Source organism: Chenopodium album, chromosome 10 (genome assembly GCF_948465745.1).
Source record: "Chenopodium album chromosome 10, dcCheAlbu1.1, whole genome shotgun sequence".
NCBI lineage: Eukaryota > Viridiplantae > Streptophyta > Magnoliopsida > Caryophyllales > Amaranthaceae > Chenopodium > Chenopodium album.
Window position 1 is genome coordinate 39,186,123 of NC_137843.1, and position 24,871 is coordinate 39,210,993.

The 24,871-nt window shown below is 38.0% G+C and overlaps 1 protein-coding gene across 1 annotated transcript; it reads right to left on the reverse strand.

The window, feature by feature from the left end:
- Nucleotides 1-19,156: 19,156 nt before the first annotated feature.
- On the reverse strand, nucleotides 19,157-20,666 carry LOC145565196 (protein FAR-RED IMPAIRED RESPONSE 1-like). Its single transcript, XM_081625272.1, has 3 exons — nucleotides 20,481-20,666; nucleotides 19,912-20,353; nucleotides 19,157-19,440 (listed from the first exon to the last, which is right to left on the reverse strand). Exons 1-3 carry the CDS (start codon nucleotides 20,664-20,666, stop codon nucleotides 19,157-19,159), a joined length of 912 nt encoding a protein of 303 aa, XP_081481398.1.
- Between the last annotated feature and the right edge of the window lie 4,205 nt (nucleotides 20,667-24,871).

Below are 24,871 nucleotides of genomic sequence, written 5' to 3' on the forward strand. Positions count from 1 at the left end.
CTTTGGTGCACCAGGATGACCCCAAAGTTCGGCTATTTTCTTTTTTAGTCCGAGGGTCATTCTAGGGAAATGCCCTTACTTCTTCATAATTGCATTGATGTTGGTATTCGAATAAGGATCGAAGTCGAGGTGACACTTCTTCTCTTCTTCGATTATGAGAACATCATCTAGTGAAAAACCCCAAAGATCCTCATCTTCCTCGTCATGTTCGACATGGACAATGGGAGTATTAATAACTTGAATGCGCATGGGGGAGGCATCAATGGTGATTGGAATCCCTCCAACTATATCTTTCACGTTTTGGTGAAGTGATGACGGAATCGCCTTTAGCTCATGAAGCCAAGGACGTCCTAATAGCAGATTGAAAGAAGCCTTAATGTCCACCACCTGAAGCTTGGTGCGACGTTCAATGGCTCCAGTAGTTATATTTAGCGTGATAGTACCCACGGCTTGACGGTGAGTATTATCGTAAGCACGAATCCCTTGAGTAGAGGGAATCAATTCTTCATTTTTTATGCCCAACTTCTTTGCAGTGCGGAGTGGGCATACATTGATTGCTGAGCCATTATCAACTAGGCTCATGGGAACATTCATCTGCCTACACACCACAGTGAAGTGTAAGGCCTTGTTATGTTGGTCCCCTTTCGGAGGCAGATCCTTGTCAGAGAAGGAAATCAGATTACTGGTACTTGGCAATTCGGTAGTGAGAAAGCTGACCAGCCCTTGAGGAGTGATATCACTATCAACTTCTATTTTCACCAGAGCATTCATCACAGCCTTTCGATGCTCGTGGGAGGTGACCAAAAGCTTCCATACATTCATTTCCACCTTAGTCTTTTGTAATTGTTTGATCACATCGTTGTTCACAGGGTCGATATGATCAACTATTTGTTGTGATTACGGTGGAGGTGGAGGTGGACTAGGCTGTTGCAACCGTCCATTTCTGGTGAGAACCTTGACCTCAAGGTCTCCCCAAACATTTTTACTAGTGCCAAGAGATGAACGGGCTATATCTTTGAGATAGACTTCTTCATCGTCACTATCCTAAATTCCATTCACTTCTTCACAACTTGAAACAAATACAACTTCTGGTAGAGGTTCATTCACAAGTCAAATGAGTAGTGACGGATCAAAGGAGACTTCATCTCCCATGATAGCCAAAGCATCAGAAAGGGGACCTGTTTGAATATTGGGCTTCTTGCCCCCTGGAGGGACAGGAAGTTGATTAGCATCAATCAGGTCTTGGATTGCATCCTTCAACCTCCAACACTTCTCAGTAGTATGACCTTTGCCTTGATGAAACTTGCAATGAGCATTGGGGTCATAGCTAGCAGTTCTGTTCTCTGGTCGAGGTTCTGGAAAGGGTCCAATTGGCATAATCAATCCTTGACTATGCAAGCGATCAAAAGCAGCATCGTAGCTCATTCCTAAAGGCGTGTAAACCCTCCTTTGCCTTTGGAATCTCTGAGTGGGAGCATTAAGAGCTAACACATCATTGACGTTGTTGGTAGCATTATTGGGCTTGGAAGACGAAGAAGAAGGAGTGTCGTTCTTCTTGTTTTTCCAAGTGTTGTTGTTGTTATTGCTACCAACAGTCTTCATCAATTCATCTTCGATATTGATCCCAATATCGTACACAGCTTCGAAGGTGTTCAAAGGCAGAAACTTCAAGAGCTGCTTGTACTTATGAGTCAAATTCGCAATAAAAAGGCGAACCATCTCCTTCTCCTTGGAGGATCCACCAAGAGTGCAGTTTTTTCTCTCCACCTGCTTAGATAAGTAGTGAAGCCTTCATTCTCTTTCTATTTGAGAATGGAGAGTTCACGTTCAGAAGTCTTGGCTTGGATGTTACACTTGTAACGGTTCATGAAACTTTCAATAACATCCTCCCAAGTCGCAACATGTTTGAATTCCAGAGATTAGAACCACTGTTGACAGGCATGCTCCAAGTAAAGAGGGAACACAATAGGGAAGAGTGTCACATCTAATCCCTTCAGAGCCATAGTCGCAGAAAAAGCCTTCAGGTGGAACATCGGATTATCAGTAGGCTTGAACTTGGGAATATCAGCAGTGGAAAATTTCTCAGGAAGCTTGTCCCTTATGGACGAAGAGGTGACAGGTTGCTCCACATAGGTGAACTCTTCAGAGATCTTACTCATCTGTTCTTTGATCTTGTCCATTGCAGACATAGTGACATTGTTTTTATTGTCTTGCTCTACCGTGTTGACCCTGGTAGTGAGCGCTTGTATCATGGTAGACAATCTCTCGATGGACCTATTAATGTTCTCAATATCCTCCTTAGAAGCCATTAGTTGAAAGTAGACTGGAGACGGACATTGTGGAGATGATTGTGGTGGTTTCTTTGTACGCCTCTTTGGTATAAGAGGTTGTTGAGGTATTGACTCGAACCGTAACAATCTACCCCTGCTTCTTGACAAGTACTGTGACATCGAAACAAACACACCTTTAATGACTAGACTTAACCTTGACCCATCTGGAAAAGAAAAGCAAAATTTTTTCGAAAATTTTTTATTTAAAAAAAAAAAAAAGTATGTATGGGAGGATACCATCCGACTTACTCCGAAAAAAAACGAAAAAAAAAAACAAGACCATCCTAAAGTACGATCATAAAATGGTGCACGACTAAAGGAAAATTGTGTGAACTTGACACGACATGTGAGTGATTAAGTGAGGTTATGGACGCGTGTTATGACCGTACAGCTAGACATGACATCAACCTAGACATACGAACCGCACAAGCACGCACAAAGACCAAAAAAATAAATTGACTGGACAAAATCCTAGGCACCGTGTCACGGTGCTAACTGTCGTGACACGGTACTGTGCACCGTCAAACGGCACATTGCACTGTGTCACAGCATTGCACACCGTGGCGCGGCAGATCTGCCGTGACACGGTGCACGATTCCAGGTCTAAATTTGCGTAATTTCCAGGTTTTAATCAATTCTACGTCCGTACTAATTACTATGTGGAAATAAAAACCCTCAGTCATAAGTTAAACAAAATGAGCAAACACATGTGGGTTAGCACCAAATAAACCACGTAGCATTTAGTCACGATAATGTAAAAAGAGTTCGGAACCTAGGGTAAAGATCTATGTTCAACAATTGGTCAAGCTTTGGGTGACAAAAGGGTACCATGGTTAAGAGTTTAGACGCGTTAGCAAGGCAGCCTCCCTTGAGGGTGTATGCCAACGGGCGGCTCCGCGAGTTCGTGATGAAATCGAACTCGACTCCATGGTTTGGGTGGATTTAATAATTCGAATGAACCCTTTTTTCCATGAGCGTTTTTGGGTTGATAGAGCTTAAATCCCCCGAGGCTAAGACGTATGTAGAATACACACGTTTTTTCAGAAAAACCGAAGGAAGTTGACAGTGAGAAGAGAAAATAAGCCACTGGACAGATTTATGGACTGTCGTGACACGGCAGAATGTACCATGTCACGGTGCTGCACACCGTGTGATACTGTACGGCACCGTGACATGGCAGCATCTGCCGTGGTGCGCAGTCAGAAAATCTGACTGGTGCCCTGTTTTCCTTCGTTCGCAATCAAGTTATTTAATTTTTCCTACGGCACAGACCTAAATGCGACGTTAAAATGTCTATGCTTATGCAAAAATGCCAAATTAATCATAGGAATATTTTTCAAGAATCTTTCAAGTCTAATCCACTCATCTTAATTAAATACCGATCACTCAAATCGATAAATAACCAAGAATCCTTCCCAGTGGAGTCGCCAAATTGTAGGCGTCGTTTGAAGTGCGTCTACGTAAAGCATGTGTGAATATGCTCGACACTCATTGGAAGTGGGAATTGACAAACACGATTAGGAACAAGGAAAGTAGGGAGCCGCCAACAAGTTTTTAAGGAAATTGTAAACCGTTCACGGATCATTATAAGGCAACCACGAATAAGGGACAACGAAGACAAAAACGATTGACCCGTGAAGGTTACACCCCATTCATAATCCATGAGATTACTAACTCCATATGGTTCGGAACCACGAAAGGAGAATCGGTGATGATGGTACAAAGTGAGTCATGGAGTCACATTCGCCCGTATTGGCCTCTACTCGATTCTTATAGTGAAGAGTAATTCCTGCGATCTCAAAGGCATGCAAACAAAGATTCAATTTGCTCCAAACTATTATTAAGCTAAATTGGTTGAATATTAATGCAACACATAATTCTAAAATATTAGTGATCACTTGATTTAACAACAAGATTAAAAAGGGACCTAAACCGGTTGTCCAAATTATCTTATTAGGCATGATTTTCAATTACATATTCCCTTTAACATGCAATATGGTGATCAAAAATAATAATAGAAATCAACATTAATATTGGAAGCAATTTAACAATAAATCCAACAATATAAAATCGTTAGAAAAATATTAGAAATCAAAGGAACATAATTCTTACTTTGATTTTGTTTGCTTGCAACTATAAAAAAAAAACGAGTTAGTAACTTCAAAGAAAATTAATAAAATAACAATTAAATTAAATTAAATTAAATTAAATTAAGTTGATTTGGGGCCAAATCCTCAAACAGTTCTACCTTTCACGCCTTGGCTTAAGGACAAAACCTCGAGTAAAGTACGGACTCCTTCGAGTGCTTAAGGAAGGAATTTTGAAAGAATAGGGGTAGTGTAGGGAATATTTCAAGCATTACCCCAAACTTGAACCCCACTGTGATCATACACTTAAGCATGGTGGCGTCCAAAGGGAAGGAAGCTAGAGAAAAAGAGTCGCCAACAAGTTTTAAGAACTTGTAAACCGTTCACAAGGTGAAGATTACACCCCTTAACGATCCATGAGATCATCAACTCCAAAAGGTCTTGAACCAAATAGGGTTCGGGGATGAAGGTACAAATCCAACCTAAAAGAGATTGAACCTGCCCTAAATAGGCCTCTACTTCATTCTTCTCGTAGTCATGTGTGCTTTCTGACTAACATGCAATCAATAGGTTAACCCTAAACCTGTTTATCTATGTTGGTTGAATTTAATGCACAAATAAACTATTATTGGTGATTACTTGAATTATAATCAAATTAACCCTAAACAAGATTATTAATTATCTTATTAAGCATGATTACAAGTACAAATTCCCTTTAAACATGCATAAAAGGCGTGATCAAGCAATGACAATAATTAAGCATCAAGCAACATGATAATCATAAATCATAATTATAATCATGTTAATAATAAAGCTTAAATATAATAGCAAGATCCTAGGCATGATACTAACAAGATTAATAATAAATCCTAGCATATCACTAAACATAAAAATCAAAGCTTTAAACCTAACATGATACTAACATGATATTGATATGATATCAGAAAGCATAGGAAGCACCCTAAACATGATACTAGAAAGCAATAAAGACATCCTAACATGGTACTAGGAATTAAACAAATTTAAACATGCTTTCTACAAGAATAGAGCAATAAGATTACATACTTTGATGCCTCGTACCTCTTTCTAGTAACAAAATACACGCGTTAGTAATTTCAAGGAAAATATAAAATCAAACAATTAAATAATTGAAATAGAGATTTGGGACCAAACCCTCAGAAATTATAACCTTTCACGTCTAGGGCGAAGGCAACTTCGAACTTGGCTAGGTGTGTCTAGTGCTAATGTATGAGGAATTGTGTTTGAGGGAAGGGTTGGTTTAGAAAGAGAAAGAGAGAATCAAGAAATTCTTGATGAGAGTTGATTTTAGATTGTAGATTCTTAATAAAAACGGAAGTTCAGGACCCTATTTATAAGAAAACAGTCCGGAAATAAGCAGAATTTTATAAGGAATAAAACTCCACTCTGTCGCTGCAAAACCGACCTTGTCGCTTGGCGACAGGGTCTGTCGCGTGGCGACAAGGCTTGTCGCGTGGCGACAATCCTGTCGTTTAGCGACAAGCTCTGTCGCGTGGCGACAGGCCTGTCGTTTGGCGACAGCCTGGATTCCTACACGCTTTCAAACACGGAGTCCACTTATCAATCAAAATCGATTAGTAAAGTCCGTATGAAAACTGAAACCGTATTTTTCATAAAATAATATTTTATTCCAAATAAAATCTAATTATTAATTCTAATCTTATTAGGATTAAAAAGAACCTTCTAGAAAATTCTAGAAGACTATAATCAATTTTAATAACTTTAGGAATTAACATTGGGCCCTCCCCTAGATCATTGGGCCGCATGTAAAGATCAAACCGGGCCCATTTTAATATTTTGGCCATAACTTCCTCATTATTCATCGGAATTGGGCTTATAATATGTCGTTGGAAAGCTCTTTGCAAGCCCCATCCAACTACACTATTATTGGACCCTTTTCGTGGACCAAACTAAACTGGATTGGCTGTTTTCATAAAATAGAGTTGTTTTCGAAAACAGAAAGAAAGAATTTAATAAAAACTAACCGCAACACTTGACCTTTCACACTTTCACCTTATTCGATAATCATTCAACGCAAAAGGTATTCATCACTGGGTTTGGTTTTGGGGAGACACATTTGGGTGTTTACAAGTAGGCTAGTGTTTAGGCTAAAGCATAGAAGAAAGAAAAAGAGAGTTCATTGATGCCCCATACATCAGAAATGAGGGGGTATTTATAGGGAAAATGAGTAGAGGGAACACACGGAACCCTAAAATGGATAAAAACCCTAAAAACACTACCGCGACACGGCAAAATATGCCGCGACACGGCAAAATATGTCATGGCATGGTGAACATTTATGTGACGCAAGACATTTTTGTGTGATACGGGAAATATCTGACCTACGGGAGGTAAAACGCGTGAAGGGATTACGCGGAAAAGACACGGGAGTGTCCCATGTCACAGCACAGGAACCGTGTCACGGGGAACAATATCGTGGCGCGGCTTAGTGTCCCGTGACACGGCACTGTATGCCATGACACGGCAAATCCTGCATACATTTTTGCCCTAATTTGATTCAGCCTTTTTAAGTGCCGATTCATAATTTCGGGCCATTTCTGATTTATTATTTATTAATTGGGCTAAAATAATAAATAAAATAAAAAGAATAAAAATATTTTGGCCAAAATAAAAATAAAACTATTTTCGAAAACAAAAGTCAAAGTAGCGATAGGGACGGAGAATGATTCGTTCTGCGATCCTAAATCATTCTTATAACGCCGATACGTGCAAACTAGCGTTAGTTAAAACAGATAAAAGAGTTAAGAAACACGTATCTTGCACCGTCGAGCACACGTCTCTGAGGGTAACCGATTTGTTGCATTTTGTTTTGACGACCTTCCATAAGCTAGAGAACGTCATCCCGCCGTTGTTGATGTTGTGGTCGTGCTTTGTCGCCGTTGATGTTCACTCGTCTCTGAACAAAAGAGCTTGAATAGGATGCCCACGCATCTTTGAGCAAAAGAGCTTTGATAGGATGCCCACGCGTCTCTGAGCAAAGAGCTTTGATAGGATGCCCACGCGTCTCTGAGCAAAAGAGCTTTGATATGATGCCCACGCGTCTCTGAGCAAAAGAGCTTGAAAAGAAATGTCCACGCGTCTCTGAACAAAAGAGCTTGAATAGAAATGTCAATGCGTCTCTGAACAAAAGAGCTTGAAAAGAAATGTCCACGCGTCTCTGAACAAAAGAGCTTTGAATGAAATGTCCACGCGTCTCTGAACAATAGAGCTTTGAAAGAAATGTCCACGCGTCTCTGAACAATAGAGCTTTGATACTTGAATGTTTGTTGCGATAATATTCCGAAGAAAACTTCCGAAGACCAACGCTTGTCGATCTTTAAAGCTCGCTTTGAACTTTGCTTCCGCTATGCCAGTACGTCGGCGCTTTTGCTGCTTGTGAACCATTATGTCGGTGCCTCTGTTGTTTATGAACCAGTATGTCGGTATCTTGCGATGAGTCAATGTTTAGGCGCTTTAAGCTAAGTGAGACGATCTTTCGTCAAGTCAATCACTTATTGCGATTGTAATCAAGCCGACTACTTAATCATGTCAAATTTCTTATAGGGGCTAACTGGCGTACCAAGGAACCCGAAATTGTTGAAAGAGGTTGAAATAATTGCTCTGAGTGGTTGAGCGTTCTGTCGCCGCTGCAATGCCTCTGGCGCCGCGATTTGGCTCTGTCGCTAGACGCTGGAATCTAGCGCCAGGCGCTGAAATCTATTGCCAGACGCTAGATGTTGTCGTTTGGCGCTGGAGTAGGGTCTTCCCTATTCTACTCTTGCTGCCGTTGGGATGCACCTGTATTTATCTTTGACTATAGGACTTTTGCTAATTTCTTTAATTATTTTAGGGTTGACCTAAGGTTTAATGTCGCTTGACTCATTGACTTGACACGACTCAAGGTATAAACTTGATTCGCTGTGATTGACTCGAGGTTGACTCGACTCGAAGTGAAATGACACGTGTGACTCAAGACCCATGTGTGCATTGTATTGTGATTGTGTGACTCGAGAAATGCAAAAAAGCAAAATTTTCCATCATTTTTTGTGGAGGGTACCGACTTTCTCCCGAAAAAGAAAGACGCAAAAAACAAAGAAGTTTTTGATGGTGCATGTTGAATGAGCTTAGTCAAATATATGCACCCACGTTGTATCTCATAGTATAAGGATTGTAACATCTTAGACTATCCTAGTTGACTTGATAATGAAAGTATTTAGGGAGCTTAGGCGCGGAGGCTAAGTATTTCATACTTTGTGTTAAGATTTCATGACAAAGGGTTCTTAAAGGTAGGATTATTTGGTCATGTATCTGTGATGTGTGTGATAGTGACACTAAAGTTAGGCTGCAAGGGCTAAGTGTGTGGAAAAATATATTGAAAAGAGTCAAATGGTGGTGACTCTGAGGCTAGGTAGGCTAATAATGTAAGGATCAAGCCCCCAAGTCTAGCTCTAAGTAGATAGGGATGAGCATAGGAGATCCCTTGATATGATCATGCATGTTTATTACGGCCGCACCTCGATGTGAGGTTGCCTACGTATCCGTTAAGAATCAGGCCGAACGTAGCTCTAGCCGAACCTCGCACAAGTATTTGTATACCTCAAAGAGGTCTTTTAAGGTTTGTAACGTGGTTAGGCTAAAGGTTGAAGAAGAAAGGGATAAAGGCTCAAGACCCTAGACAAGCCCCCAAGGTGTGCAACCTTGCTTTTGAATCTTTATATTTTTATGCTTGAGTGTTTTAACTCTTTATATTTTGCTCTCTCTTTTTGCTTTATCATTTTTTCAAATTCAAATCTTTTTTTTTAAGCGTGGGCAATCCCAATCATGCGGGTCTATCACTCACTTGGCATTCATGTTTCTCAGGCACGGTATCGAGCACTCGATAAGAGACGCAATATGAGACGTGTTCATATTAAAGACATGTTCATGTTAATGACATTGGAACACTTGACCTTTTTTACACTTTTATTGCTTTATTCTTTTGAAATTTTTATAAAATCACTCAAGCTTTTATTCTTTGAAAATTGCATAAATTGCACACTATCCCATCCCAAGGTTAGGTAGATGTGGGTTGAAGAAAGAAAGGCCTATCGTTAGGTGAGGCTCAAAGTGGTTTATCAAGAAAGGATTATATATTTGAAGGGTGAAAGGTGATATGATGTGGCTACAAGGGGTGCCTCAAATCATTGGTATACCTTATACTTAGTTCAACATGTTTTTTTTTCTTTCTTTTTTTTTCTTTTTTTTTTTTTGAATGCAATGCAATGATCATATGCAAGAAAATAAATGCTCATTTTATTTAAAAAGTGAAGGGTAGAAATCAAACTCTAAAAAATAAATCTAAGGAGGATGTAGGGTACCTATGCTAGACTTGTTAGGGAAGGGTTTGAAAAAAAGAAGAAGAAATCATGAAATCTTGGTGAGAAGCTTGCCTTGTGCATTTGTTTCATCATTTCATACCCTTTTTTTTGTTTGTCAATCACATGACTCAAACTCGATTCAACATGTATGAATGGGAAAAAAGTGTAGTAAGGTGAATGATGTATAAAGGAAGCATGTAAGATGAAAGTGGTGTAGAAAGTGTGAAAGAAGAAAAGTGTAAGATATTTAATGTATGGAGAAGTGATGTGAAAGAATGTGGAAAGCTATAGAAATTTCTGGAATAGGACGGACCCCCAACTCAAATGACGGAAAGGACGACTCATGCATGAACCTAAGACATGGTCATGGTGACATATACAAAGTGTGTGCTAAGACTAGCGAGTGTAGGTGACATGTTAAGACTTGTGTCATGACCATGTGGCTAGACTATGTGACTAGACTCAAGCAAAGACTAAGTTAAGACCTCACATATGTGCACTAAACTGGACAGGCTGTAGTATTTTAGTCATAACTTTTGATCTGTGAATTGGAATTGGACGAAACCAATGGAAAATGAGAGATAAAACTCGGGGCTACAGATCCATAGGTTATACGACTCGTAACTCTTCCTAGAACTCTGGCTATGACCAAAACAAGTTGACGTTTGTGCAGTATACGGGAATAAAAATCCGAGTTGACTCAAAGGAACTATGACTCGATTTTAGACATATTTATTAGCCAAATTAATTAACTAATTAATTAAGAAAAGTCCTTTAGTCTTTGGTTAGTTTATTTAGACTTAAACACAAGTCAAACAAACGGTTAGCACATATAGGGTATGCACAAGCAAAGAATGCACAAATAGTTCAAATAGTCACAATATGATGCAATGAGTTTGCAACCTAACCATGGCTCTAGTTCTCTAAAGTTCAGGATATGGTTTAGTCAAAGAGGGTCCATGGTTATAAGTCCAGATGCACCGCGCGGAAGCCTTACCTTTGGAAGGGTTGGCGCGAGTGGATGGGACCCCGCAAGTTAAAAACTTGCTTCCACGGTTTGGTGGATTCACAAACTCGGATGTACCCGTCGTTGCCAGGAGCGTTCGATTGGGTAGATGGAACGTGAACCCCCAGAGGGTTATGTCCATATGTAGAACACATGGGTTTCAGAAAAGAGAGAAAAACTCAATCAGGAAGTAGAATCGAGCCAACAGTGCTAGAAATGGTCAAAACAAGAAGGCAGAGTTCTGACTCGGTATTGGAAGAACTTGGCGCCAGACTACAGGGACTGTCGCCGCAAAAGCACCCCTGTCGCCAAGCGACAGAACTATCGTCAGGCGACAGAAGCACTTTACAGGCGACAAGCCCTATTTTCTAGACGCTAGTTCCTACATGCCTCAGCAGGTATCTACGTTCTTAGAATTTTCCAGATTTTGCAGTATTATTTCAATTCTAGTTGTGAAAGATATTTCTCAAGTTTCCTACGTGTAAAAATCCTATGTTTTTTACTCATTTCGGATGGTCTATCCAATGAGGACCTTTTTTATGCATATGACAATAATGCTAATCAAAATTACGCACATGAAATACTTAGAACTTTTCGAGTCTCATCCACTCATTCTAAATCATTGCCGAAATAAATTTCAGGAATTAAAATAGAAATCCTCCCAAGCGGAGTCGCCAAAAACTGTAGGGAATATTTCAAGCATTACCCCAAACTTGAACCCCACTGTGATCATACACTTAAGCATGGTGGCGTCCAAAGGGAAGGAAGCTAGAGAAAAAGAGTCGCCAACAAGTTTTGGGAACTTGTAAACCGTTCACAAGGTGAAGATTACACCCCTTAACGATCCATGAGATCGTCAACTCCAAAAGGTCTTGAACCACATAGGGTTCGGGGATGAAGGTACAAATCCAACCTAAAAGAGATTGAACCTGCCCTAAATAGGCCTCTACTTCATTCTTCTCGTAGTCATGTGTGCTTTCTGACTAACATGCAATCAATAGGTTAACCCTAAACCTGTTTATCTATGTTGGTTGAATTTAATGCACAAATAAACTATTATTGGTGATTACTTGAATTATAATCAAATTAACCCTAAACAAGATTATTAATTATCTTATTAAGCGTGATTACAAGTACAAATTCCCTTTAAACATGCATAAAAGGCGTGATCAAGCAATGACAATAATTAAGCATCAAGCAACATGATAATCATAAATCATAATTATAATCATGTTAATAATAAAGCTTAAATATAATAGCAAGATCCTAGGCATGATACTAACAAGATTAATAATAAATCCTAGCATATCACTAAACATAAAAATCAAAGCTTTAAACCTAACATGATACTAACATGATATTGATATGATATTAGAAAGCATAGGAAGCACCCTAAACATGATACTAGAAAGCAATAAAGACATCCTAACATGGTACTAGGAATAAAACAAATTTAAACATGCTTTCTACAAGAATAGAGCAATAAGATTACATACTTTGATGCCTCGTACCTCTTTCTAGTAACAAAATACACGCGTTAGTAACTTCAAGGAAAATATAAAATCAAACAATTAAATTAAATAATTGAAATAGAGATTTGGGACCAAACCCTCAGAAATTATAACCTTTCACGTCTAGGGCGAAGGCAACTTCGAACTTGGCTAGGTGTGTCTAGTGCTAATGTATGAGGAATTGTGTTTGAGGGAAGGGTTGGTTTAGAAAGAGAAAGAGAGAATCAAGAAATTCTTGATGAGAGTTGATTATAGATTGTAGATTCTTAATAAAAACGGAGGTTCAGGACCCTATTTATAAGAAAACAGTCCGGAAATAAGCAGAATTTTATAAGGAATAAAACTCCACTCTGTCGCTGCAAAACCGACCTTGTCGCTTGGCGACATGGTCTGTCGCGTGGCGACAAGGCTTGTCGCGTGGCAACAATCCTGTCGTTTGGCGACAGCCTGGATTCCTACGCGCTTTCAAACACGGAGTCCACTTATCAATCAAAATCGATTTGTAAAGTCCGTATGAAAACTGAAATCGTATTTTTCATAAAATAATATTTTATTCCAAATTAAATCTAATTATTAATTCTAATGTTATTAGGATTAAAAAGAACCTTCTAGAAAATTCTAGAAGACTATAATCAATTCTAATAACTTTAGGAATTAACATTGGGCCCTCCCCTAGATCATTGGACCGCATGTAAAGATCAAACCGGGCCCAGTTTAATATTTTGGCCATAACTTCCTCATTATTCATCGTAATTGGGCTTATAATATATCATAGGAAAGCTCTTTGCAAGCCCCATCCAACTACACTATTATTGGACCCTTTTCGTGGACCAAACTAAACTGGATTGGCTGTTTTCATAAAATAGAGTTGTTTTCGAAAACAAAAAGAAAGAATTTAATAAAAACTAATCGCAACACTTGACCTTTCACACTTTCACCTTATTCGATAATCATTCGACGCAAAAGGTATTCATCACTGGGTTTGGTTTTGGGGAGACACATTTGGGTGTCTACAGGTAGGCTAGTGTTTAGGCTAAAGCATAGAAGAAAGAAAAAAAGAGTTCATTAATGCCCCGTACATCAGAAATGAGGGGGTATTTATAGGGAAAATGAGTAGAGGGAACACACGAAACCCTAAAATGGATAAAAACCTTAAAAACACTGCCGCGACACGGCAAAATATGGTGAACATTTATGTGACGTGGGACATTTTTGTGTGACACGGGAAATATCTGACCTACGGGAGTTAAAATGCGTGAAGGGACTAAGCGGAAAAGACACGGGAGTGTCCCGTGTCACAGCACAGGAACCGTGTCACGGGGAACAATACCGTGGCGCAGCTTAGTGTCCCGTGACACAGCACTGTATGCCGTGACGCGGCAAATCCTGCATACATTTTTGCCCTGATTTCGTTCAGCCTTTTTAAGTGCCGATTCATAATTTCGGGCCATTTCTAATTTATTATTTATTAATTGGGCTAAAATAATAAATAGAATAAAAAGAATAAAAATATTTTGGCCAAAATAAAAATAAAACTATGCTTTGACTAAATATCAAGACTGATCCATGGACTATTTTAAAAACTGAATTTAATTAAATATGATTTTTTAAGCACTCTTGGGATTAAATACTGTATCCGACCAATAATGGCGGTGAAAGGTTGTTCATCATCGGGTTTTGTTTCGGGGAGACATTTTTAGGTGTCTACAAGTACAGAGCTAAAAATACAACTCCGGTTCTCAATGTGTACGTCCGTTGAGGAAGTGATCATCGGGTCGATCATCAACGAGTAAGGCTTTGGTTGAATGATGTGGACTTGGATGACAGGTTGACAGTGGAAAAAGCAGGAATTGCTGATGGAGCGTACTTGTACGCCCACATTGAGCAAGAGGGATTTGAAAGGTGAAGCTTCCTACGCATAACTGAGTACATCGTGAAAGATAAGTGATATTAACATATAACCTAAAATTATGGTCAATGATATTTAAGTGGCGTTCTAAATTAACTATATAAATTAATATAACCAAGTATCAAAACAGGAGATTGAAGCTACATATAAGTAGATATTTAAGTAAGTTAGATTCATCATAAATTATTATAACAACCTATAAATGGTTGTTACCATGTTATAAGTAAATATTTAAGTGAAGTTAGATTTCATCATGATAAATCATTATAACAATTTATAACCGGTTGTTACCACGTTTTATTTTATTAAATGAAATTATACATTTTGTAAGGGCATTCAGTATAACCATGCTTTATTTTATTTTATTATTGCCATGATGTTGTATTAACCCGTGTAATGTTAAACGGTATTGTATCTTGTAACTAAACAAGGTTAGAATTCAGTATGAAGTATATTTCCATAGACGTCCTTTTTTTAACTAATAGGTGTGAAGAACTTATTATGATATGATATTGTACTCTTAATTTTACACCTTCTTCTGATGTGCCTTTGATTCTTTCATTAAATACATTTAATTAACCAAATACACTACACAATAACAGTATATATATGCTTTAACTATATTGTTTACCAAAATAACAATATAATATCATTCTACACCAGTTTAGTTAATAATTTAATATATTATACGCAGTTATATACCCAAACTAAATTTTGCAAGGTTGGTTCCAGCAATGTTTCAAAACAGTACTTTATTTACTAATAACAGTATTTCAATTTTTATAACTGTTCCTACAATTTAAATTAAGAGTTATATAATTGAAGAGTAGGCATAATATTAAATTATATCTTGGGAAGTAAACAATATAAATAGCAGTGTTCTTACTACAATTCACATCAAATATCTGTTCCCCTAACCGTAGATTTAAAAAATTTCAAATTTTTTCCCAAAATATTTCAAAGGTACCTCCTCCACCTCCTCCAAACCTATATCAAGACGCGAATGTGGATTGCCAGCAGCAAAGAGAACCAGTTGGACACATGACAACCCAGTGATGAAATTCCTATCCTGCAAGTTTTACAACTTCAAAACGGGGGAGAAGGGCTGTGACTATTTCGAGTGGGTTGACAAAGAGATGATCGATTGGCAAAGTGATGTGGCCAATGTCCTTATCTCGGAGAAACAAAAACTGATCTCCGCATATTAAACGCTAAAATGGAGTGCTTGGATCACAAAAATAAGAGGTTGTCCAGGGAATTACAGAATCGAAATGCAACTTCCGTAGGCGGCCTAAATTTAAATGTAATAATCTTCACTGTTCTCGTATCGGTGGTGCTCAGTGTTAGCATCATGAAGCTAGCACCGTGATTAAATAGGGAGCATTATGATATTAGCTTTAAGTTATGATATTAGCGTTTAGTTATTGTATTAAGTTTGAACACCCAAATTACCTGAACTTTGTTTTAATATTAAGTAAGTTCTAAGCAATTATAATACATTCAGTTGTGCAAAAACTAATTACCAGGTGCAATTGCCATAACAAAAGTTTCATACATGCGATATAACTAGTACGAGATCAATACAGATTGATATACATATACAAACCCCAAGCCACCAATGACTGCAGTGATTGTTCATGCAATAAGAGTTCATGCGATAAGATGATAATACAAAATAGACCGTTGTAGCTACATAAGGCTGTTAATAACCCGGCATATTATTGTAGGACACTACTGTAGGGAATATTTCAAGCATTAACCCCAAGCTTGAACCCCACTGTGATCATAAACTTAAGCATGGTGGCGTCCAAAGGGAAGGAAGCTAGAGCAAAAGAGTCGCCAACAACTTTTAGGAACTTGTAAACCGTTCACAAGGTGAAGATTACACCCCTTAACGATCCATGAGATCGTCAACTCCAAAAGGTCTTGAACCAAATAGGGTTCGGGGATGAGGGTACAAATCCAACCTAAAAGAGATTGAACCTGCCCTAATAATAGGCCTCTACTTTATTCTTCTCGTATTCATGTGCGCTTTCTGACTAACATGCAATCAATAGGTTAACCCTAAACCTGTTTATCTATGTTGGTTGAATTTAATGCACAAATAAAACTATTATTAGCGATCACTTGAATTATAATCATATTAGCCCTAAACAAGATTATTAATTATCTTATTAAGCACGATTACAAGTACAAATTCCCTTTAGGCATGCATAAAAGGTGTGGTCAAGCAATAACAATAATATATATATCAAGCAACATGATAATCACAATAATCATAACAATTATAATCATGTTAATAATAAAGCTTAAATATAACAGCAAGATCCTAGGCATGATACTAACAAGATTAATAACAAACCCTAGCATGTCACTAAGCAATAAAAATCAAAGCTTTAGCCCTAACATGATACTAACATGATATTGAAAAGAGTAAAAGGCACCCTAAACATGATACTAGAAAGCAATAATAACATCCTAACATGATACTAGGAATTAAACAAATTTAAACATGCTTTCTACAAGAATAGAGCAATAAGATTACATACTTTGATGCCTCGTATCTCTTTCTAATAACAAAATACACGCGTTAGTAACTTCAAGGAAAGTAATAAACCAAACAATCAAATTAAACTAAATAATTGAAATAAAGATTAGGGACCAAACCCTCAGAAATTATAACCTTTCACGTCTAGGGCGAAGGCAACTTCGAACTTGGCTAGGTGTGTCTAGATCTCGTGAATGCGGAATTTTGTTTGTAAAAAGCTAGAGAGATGAGAGCATTGAGAGAATTGAGAGAATAGAATTGATGGATGTGGATGATGATTGTGAATGATTTATTAATAAAAACGAAGGTTTAGGACCCTATTTTTAAGAAAACAGTTCGGAAATAGGTAAAATTTGATAAGGAATAAAACTCCACTCTATCGCTGCAAAACCGACCTTGTCGCCAGGCGACAGGGTCTGTCGCCTGGCGCTTGTCGCGTGGCGACAGGCCTGTCGTTTGGCGACAGCTTGGATTCCTACGCGCTTTCAAACACGGAGTCCACTTATCAATCAAAATCGATTTGTAAAGTACGTATGAAAATCGAAATCGTATTTTCCATAAAATAATATTTTATTCCAAATAAAACTTATCAAAATATAATTATTAATTCTAATTCTATTAGGACTAAAGAGAACCTTCTAGAGTATTCTAGAAGACTATAATTAATTCTAATAACTCTAGGAATAATAATTAACATTGGGCCCTCCCCTGGATCATTGGGCCGCATGTAAAGATCAACCGGGCCCAGTTTAGTATTTTGGCCACAACTTCCTCATTGCTCATCGGAATTGGGCTTATAATATATCGTTGGAAAGCTCTTTGCAAGCCCCATCCAACTACACTATTATTGGACCCTTGTCGTGGACCAAACTAAACTGGATTGGCTGTTTTCATAAAATAGAGTTGTTTTTCGAAAACAGAAAGAAAGAATTTTTAAATAAAAACCAACCGCAACACATGACCTTTCACACTTTCACCTCATTCGATTATCATTCGACGCAAAAGGTATTCATCACCGGGTTTGGTTTTGGGGAGACACAAATGGGTGTCTACAACTACACTCATAACAGTAGTTGACGTGAATGGGAGCACATCGCGGGCAAACCACTCAGGACAGGACTGAATGGATCTGGTAAAGTAGCCAAGTTCACCATATGCACGTCCACACCTTATTCCGCTAAGACAAAGCGTTGACATTGGTCCTTGATCAACCGCCTGACTTGGTCCCTATTATTTGAAACAATATTAGTTTTTATCCCAACAACAAACCTTTCATATTCATGCATTACATTTCACTCCATCTTTATCACTTACAGAAATAACAGTGGCCACTTCTTGTTGCTTGGTCGATTTCCTTCCACTCTTTCTGTTCGACTTGGGGGGCTTGTTAGGTTCCATTACAGCGTCACTCTAGACCTATACCAAAATCAATTTCAGGATTATCAATTTAAGGATTTTTTTAACACAACCAAAAAATCTATAAACTAAACACAATTGTTTACGGTGCTTTGGATTTGGTTTGGTTGCGACACTGCTTTCTTTGCGCACTTCTCGGCAAATGATAGGAATCTCTTAGCCCTTGGTCTATGTGGTTTTTGCCTCAAAATTAGATCACCTACAGACACTGCTTTAGCAGCAGCCTGCTTCTCCTTCTCATTCACTGAACTCAACCCTTGGGGAGGACACACTTCTACATTTGAAACAACTGTGTTGGGACTTGGAGTGTGACCTAGGAATATATCATCAAGCCCCAAAGGAGATGTGTTCCCAACAAAGTCATCAACATGAGAAGGCATGCTGGAACTATCAAAATTGTCATTCACATCATTAATAGAAGGCGATGATTGCGGCCCCCCAGCACAAGAGTTTGCGCTGTTGGTGTGGATAGCAGCATTTAATGCATCTTCCAGCTGGCATATGGAATCAAACACCATTTTCACATGGTAGCAGGCTTCAGACACACGCTCTCAAATCGGACCATTATCCTGTCATACCTCTTCACTTCTGCAGTTTTGGTTAGATCATGGTATGCAACCTTAACCCGTGTGTGACGCCTATGGATATCTTTACGCCAATGTACTTGGAAGGGACTGCAGTAATGCCATTTTCATCGCACACCTTTAACTGATGGCAACACATAATTCCATGACACTCAAAAAGATTGCATTCGCATGACACATCATTTGTTTTAGAGGTTAACAATACAGTGTAAACTCTCTTCCTTTCAAGGGGAATCTCCTTCTTCAGTTGTTTATCATACAACCATACTCTATCTTGACCAAATGTTCAACAACATTGCTGGATACCTCCCGTTTCCCAACAACACTCATGTACATAAGCCTGGTACATTGGTCCTGCACCTCTACAAACTAAGCATCGGTGTAAACTTTCTGGAATGCTTTCTCGTAAGCAAACCCGGTTATCAGATGCCTGGCTCTCATTGCACTATTCACGTCAGCTTCTTTCTCAACATTCACCCTGTTCTCCATGGCATCACAATACCTCTCAGCAAACTGGTAAAATCGAGTGTCCCGCTTCACATACTTGTCAAAGAAGCTGTTTATGCTCTCTGAACGCTGTGTAGTTTTCATGACCGCCCAAAATAGGTGTTTCATATAGGCCGGGATCCACATATGTCTCTCCTCGAACAGTCCTGTTACACCATATGCAGATCTATACATAAACATTTTACTAAAATTTTCAATTTATAATAATAAACGCAGCGTAGACAATACTACAAAACTTACACAATAAATCCCTAACAACATAAAGAAAATACTATAAAACATACAATCACTGACTTCTTTGGATTAATAGAGAATCAACCAAACTTAAGTAATAAAGTCAGCAACTTCACCTAAAAGCCATTCATCTGATCCAAGTGCATATGACTCCATTGTAACACTCCAGTTTACCTCGAACTCATCTTCACTTAAGCTATTATATGTAACATTAAGTAGCACGTCGTGAAATTCCTAGTAGTTGGCATATATTCCCAGTTTGGTACCAAATTTATTCACAATATGCCACAAGCACCACCTATGCTTGGCAGTGGGCATCACAATACTCAAAGCTTTCCTCATTGCAGCACATTGGTCGGTTAAAAAACCCCCCGGGACTTTACCTCCCATACAGTTTAGCCAGTTCGAAAACAGCCACACAAAAGTTTCAGTGTTTTCATGCGACACTAGAGCACAGCCCAAAAGTATAGTCTGTCCATGGTGATTCACACCAACGAAGTTGGCAAATGGGAGCTCATACTCATAGGTAACATAGGTAGAGTCGAAACATACTACATCCCCGAACTCTTGATAAGCAACCCTACTACGTGCATCAACCCACACAACATCAGTTATCCTACCCTCATCATCTAACCTATAATTGTGAAAAAAATTCTGGTTATCTGAACACATCTTATCAAAATACGCAAGCATTGCATTCGCATCACCACCGCTCATATTGAACTTCTTCTCCCTAGCCAATACATTCCTCAAATCCCTCTCCGTAATAGCCATATTCTCTACCCCACCACTCTCTTTAGCTAAACTACGATGCACTTGTGTCACCTGATACCAGCACTGCAATCATTGAATAACTTCCTCCTTACCGCAGTAGTGATTTCATCCTGCCGATACATAGAAATATATCGTGACTTTCGGGTAGTTGGATTGTGAAATTGATGCTATATGATACCTTCCGCACTACCCACGAACCATGAGCTTTACATACTGCCCTCATTTTAACTGGACACCCACACTTCTTCGTCTTCCTCCAATTCAAGTCCAAATTCAATCCACCACCATACACCCTTTTACCATTTACTCTTCTCCTTAAGTCTGGCTTACCAGCACATTCACACCGCCAAATGTAGCTCCTCATCTAACTCTTGCCAGTTTTACCGTGCTCTATCTTGAAATTACCATCTGCACGGAAAACTCTAAATCCCCTCTGCTCCCCATATTTCCTGAAAAATTGATCATCACACTCCCAACTCCTAAACACCATACCCGCTTCAGGGTGGTTCAGTACATCTTCATACTGCCCTTCTTCACTCTCAACAACACACCGAGCCGGGGTTTCTCCATCTACTAAACACCCTAATAATACATCCTTCACTGGAGTGTTCATTATGGTAGCATCCTGAAAATTTTAAATAGACAAACACTTTAACCAAACACTTTACCAATCAAGCAATATATCAACCAAACCTCTGAAATCAAAATACTTGCGTATTCACAATATAAAGAAAGCAAATTGGTAACACCAACAATATTTCAACCAAAATACTTTGCCATGTAAATATCAACCAAGTACTCTGCCATGAAAACATCAATCAACAACTAACTGAAATAAGCTCATATACTTATTAAAATAAATCTCTTCACAACCACCATTACTTAATTGCAATCATATTAACTGAAATCAGCTCATATACTTGTTAAAATAAATCTCTTCACAATCACCATTACTCAATTGTAATTCTAACTCGGATTTGAAGAAATGATTTGTAGATTAATATGATCTCGACATGAAATGCAATCATATTATCAAATCAACACATGTTGACTTAAGGAATTTGAAAATTGCACACTTGTCTCAGACAAGTGGGAGATTGAAGGATTTATGTCTTCTTTATATCATAACTAGAGGTATTAACGATCTTTGGGCTAGTTAAATAGGTCAAATCCCAATTGGACGGATCCTATAAGGTCACACAAAGGGCCTAGATCAAGCATAAGAGGACGAGGCCCATAATGGGCCTCATCACTCTAGGTGTCGGCCATATGGAGAAGTTTAGGATGGTTTTGGGCTTTGCTCCTAGTCTAATTATAATAGGATTATAAATAGACTAGGTGCCTAGGTTTTCTAAAGAACAGTTTTTCTGTTAATTGAAACCCGAGTTAGCAAACATGAGACCAAACCTCTTAAACTTCATCTCTCTCTCACGGCTCTCTCCTCCCCTCTTGGTGCCGGTGGTTTACAAGGTGGTGGTGCGTGGTTCATCGTGGCGGCCAGTTGTCCATTAAAAGTGGTAATCGCGGTTTTCCCTTTCACTCGACCAATCTAGTATTTGTGGACAGCTTGATCGAATCTTGTGGACAAAGTAGAGGAGTCACGCTTGGGGCTCTATTTTGTCCCTGATTTGTCAATCAATTCGCTACGTGGAATTCACACTTCAAAGGTATGATTATGTGATTCTTGTGTGTTATGAATGTGATCTTGATTTAGGTGCGTATGAATATGATTCATGAAATTTCGCTTACAATACCTAAAGTCCGACACATAGCACATCTATTGTAACATCTTTGCTTATATTGTTCATAAAAGTATTGTTATTAGTTTATTACTCCCTTTATCCCTATTTTTTTCCCCATTTGACTTTTCACAGTCTCCAACTATTGGGTTTGAAAAGTGTGGAGAACGGTTCAAGAAGGCATAGAGATGCATAGCTTTAGGTCATAAGCTATGGGTTGATTGCTTGGTGCTAAGAAACATTAAAAGTCAAGGATGAATTCAAATGAGCATATCTCAAGATCTAGAAACAATATTAAGATGATTCAAGTTGGAGGTGATATCTCATTTCAAGAGCTTTCCAATGACTAGTCACAAGTTGATGTTATGGTCGTTTTACAAAGAGTTGTCTACGTAGTGCAGAAGTTCGCCCGAACTTGAGTATGGTTCGGCCGAATCTGAGAGTGGTTTGCCCGAAGTCAAAGAATAACAACATTTGCAGGCTACTGCCATGGAGTTTGCTCGAACTCACATGGAATTTTCTCAACCTCACATGGAATTTGCTCGAACTCATAAGGAGTTAGCCCGTACCTCTTGCCTCTGTTTTCTATGGTTTGCAACTTAAGCGACGTGGCTTATTTAGGACCGTAGGATTGTTTTATTATGCCTTGCACTATATATATTCATGTTTAATCATTGTATTGGAGTAAGAGAGAGAATAAGATGAAGGGGAAGATTTAGAGAGAAAGAGAGAAATAAAGAGCCTGAAATATAATTGCCCTAACTCTTAGGGTTTGAGAGTGGGAAAAGGTGAGCTTAAGATGGAATCTTTTACGGTGCTTTGAAATCTTGTAAACTAAATTGTTTTTCATCAAAGTATTACTCTATGATTGGTGGGTTTTCCTCCTGATTCTTGTTTAATACACCTTATTTTTTGAGAAGTATTTTCTAATACTCTCTTTGTTTCGGAATAAAGGACACATTTCTCTCCTATAATAGCTATAACAACATAAATGATTAAATAAAATAGGACAATCTTTATTAAATTAAATTTATACTACCATTCATGACCCATTAACTTGCTTTCTCACATGTCGTATTTTTTAATAACATAAATTAAATTGACCGACTTTATGGTCACCACTTATTGTACTTTTTAAATTATGTGTCTAAGGAAATATGTTAAATATTTCAAAACGAAAGGAGTATTTCATCTCCCAAATAGTGCATTTGATGTAGGTAACAATAAATTGCTTGCCACATCGAAATAGATTTAGTGGCATATGTATAATATTTCCTCTATTCTCTTTTAAATACAACACTTCTCATTCACGCTTGCTAAAACGTCATTTCAATCATAAATCTCTTTTATTACCAATATGGAAAATATTTTAAAATTTGATATTAATAAATTATATAGCGAGCCAAATCTAACAAGATTTCACGTGACTTTATTTTTCTTAACCATAAATCAACAAAGCTAGTCAAAGCAGAACATATTAATAGTGTAAAAGTCATAGTATTGCATTAAAAAAAATAACAAAAGAAGTATAATATAAATGTTAAAACCTTCCAACTTAATTGGATTAAGGGTCTGTTCTGATTTACTGAATTGAGCTGAACTGCACTGAACTGAACTAAACTGAACTCATTGGAGCTAAACTGAACTAAATTAAACTGAATAAAGCTGAAATGAATTGTTTATGAGAGAAGGAAATTAGGAAGTGAACGGAAACTGATTGGAGCTGAACTAAACTGAACACAACTAGGACAACTAACACAACTAGCTATGTTTAGCCTACTTTTAATCATACTAGGACAACTAACACAACTAGCTATGTACGGAGAAATTTTTCAGCTTGCCCTTATGCCACAATTTTAGTTGTTAGCAGTCAACGTTAATGAGAAAAAATGTAAACATAGATATTTTGGAAAATAAAAATCCGCTTACTACTCATTAAAGTTTTTTTAATAAAATATAGATATTTAAATGTATGCTATTAGTGATGGTTTAGCAATTGCTAATGATTTAGAAGTTAAGAAGATAAAGGTTGAGACGGATGTTGAAATCTTGCGCACCATGCTGCGGATCAAACTGTCCAAATGTCCTTGCCCATAAACTTGTTTATATGGGGAAAGGAAGTGGTTGTACAAGACTCATAATCTCGTTCCAGAGTGGGTGAGAGAAGTCTATGAGACTGATTTGTAGGCTAAAGCGGCTTCAGCATGATCCTTTTGCAGGTTATGTCCTCCGTTTTGTGTGTAAAAAACTAGTTTTGGTACTGATTTTAGTAATTTGCTTTTGGGTTCTTATCAACTGTATGCATATGCATTATGCTTGCCATTTTTTGCTCAACAAGTTTTGTACTCCCTTTGTTACATATTACTCGCAACAATTACTAAAAATGGCTGTTACATATTACTCACAACAAACTTTCTTTTCCCCTTTATAGTAAGTTTTTATGTGTGATTCTACAAAATTACCCTTACTTTTTTTCCATGATTTCCCTCAAATTCCCTTATTTTGATTCGTGTCATTTGGGGGTTAGAAAAGAGAGAAGGAGGAATTGGAGGAAAACCGTGAAAAAAAGAAAAGAAAAGAGGGGTCATTTTTCAAGGTCACGTGAGAGGTCAATGTCGAAAAAAAAAAAAAGAAGTCAATTATTGCCGGATTCCGACCTCAAGGTCCCCCCAAACAACAAATAAACTTATAAGGTCTTTTTAGACCACTTTAAACATATAAGGTCCAAACAAAATATTGAACATATATGTCCCTTCTAGACAAATTTTCCTTTTTTAAACACCCTAATTAAACTACTGATTTCATTTTATTAACTTAAAATCTAATATTA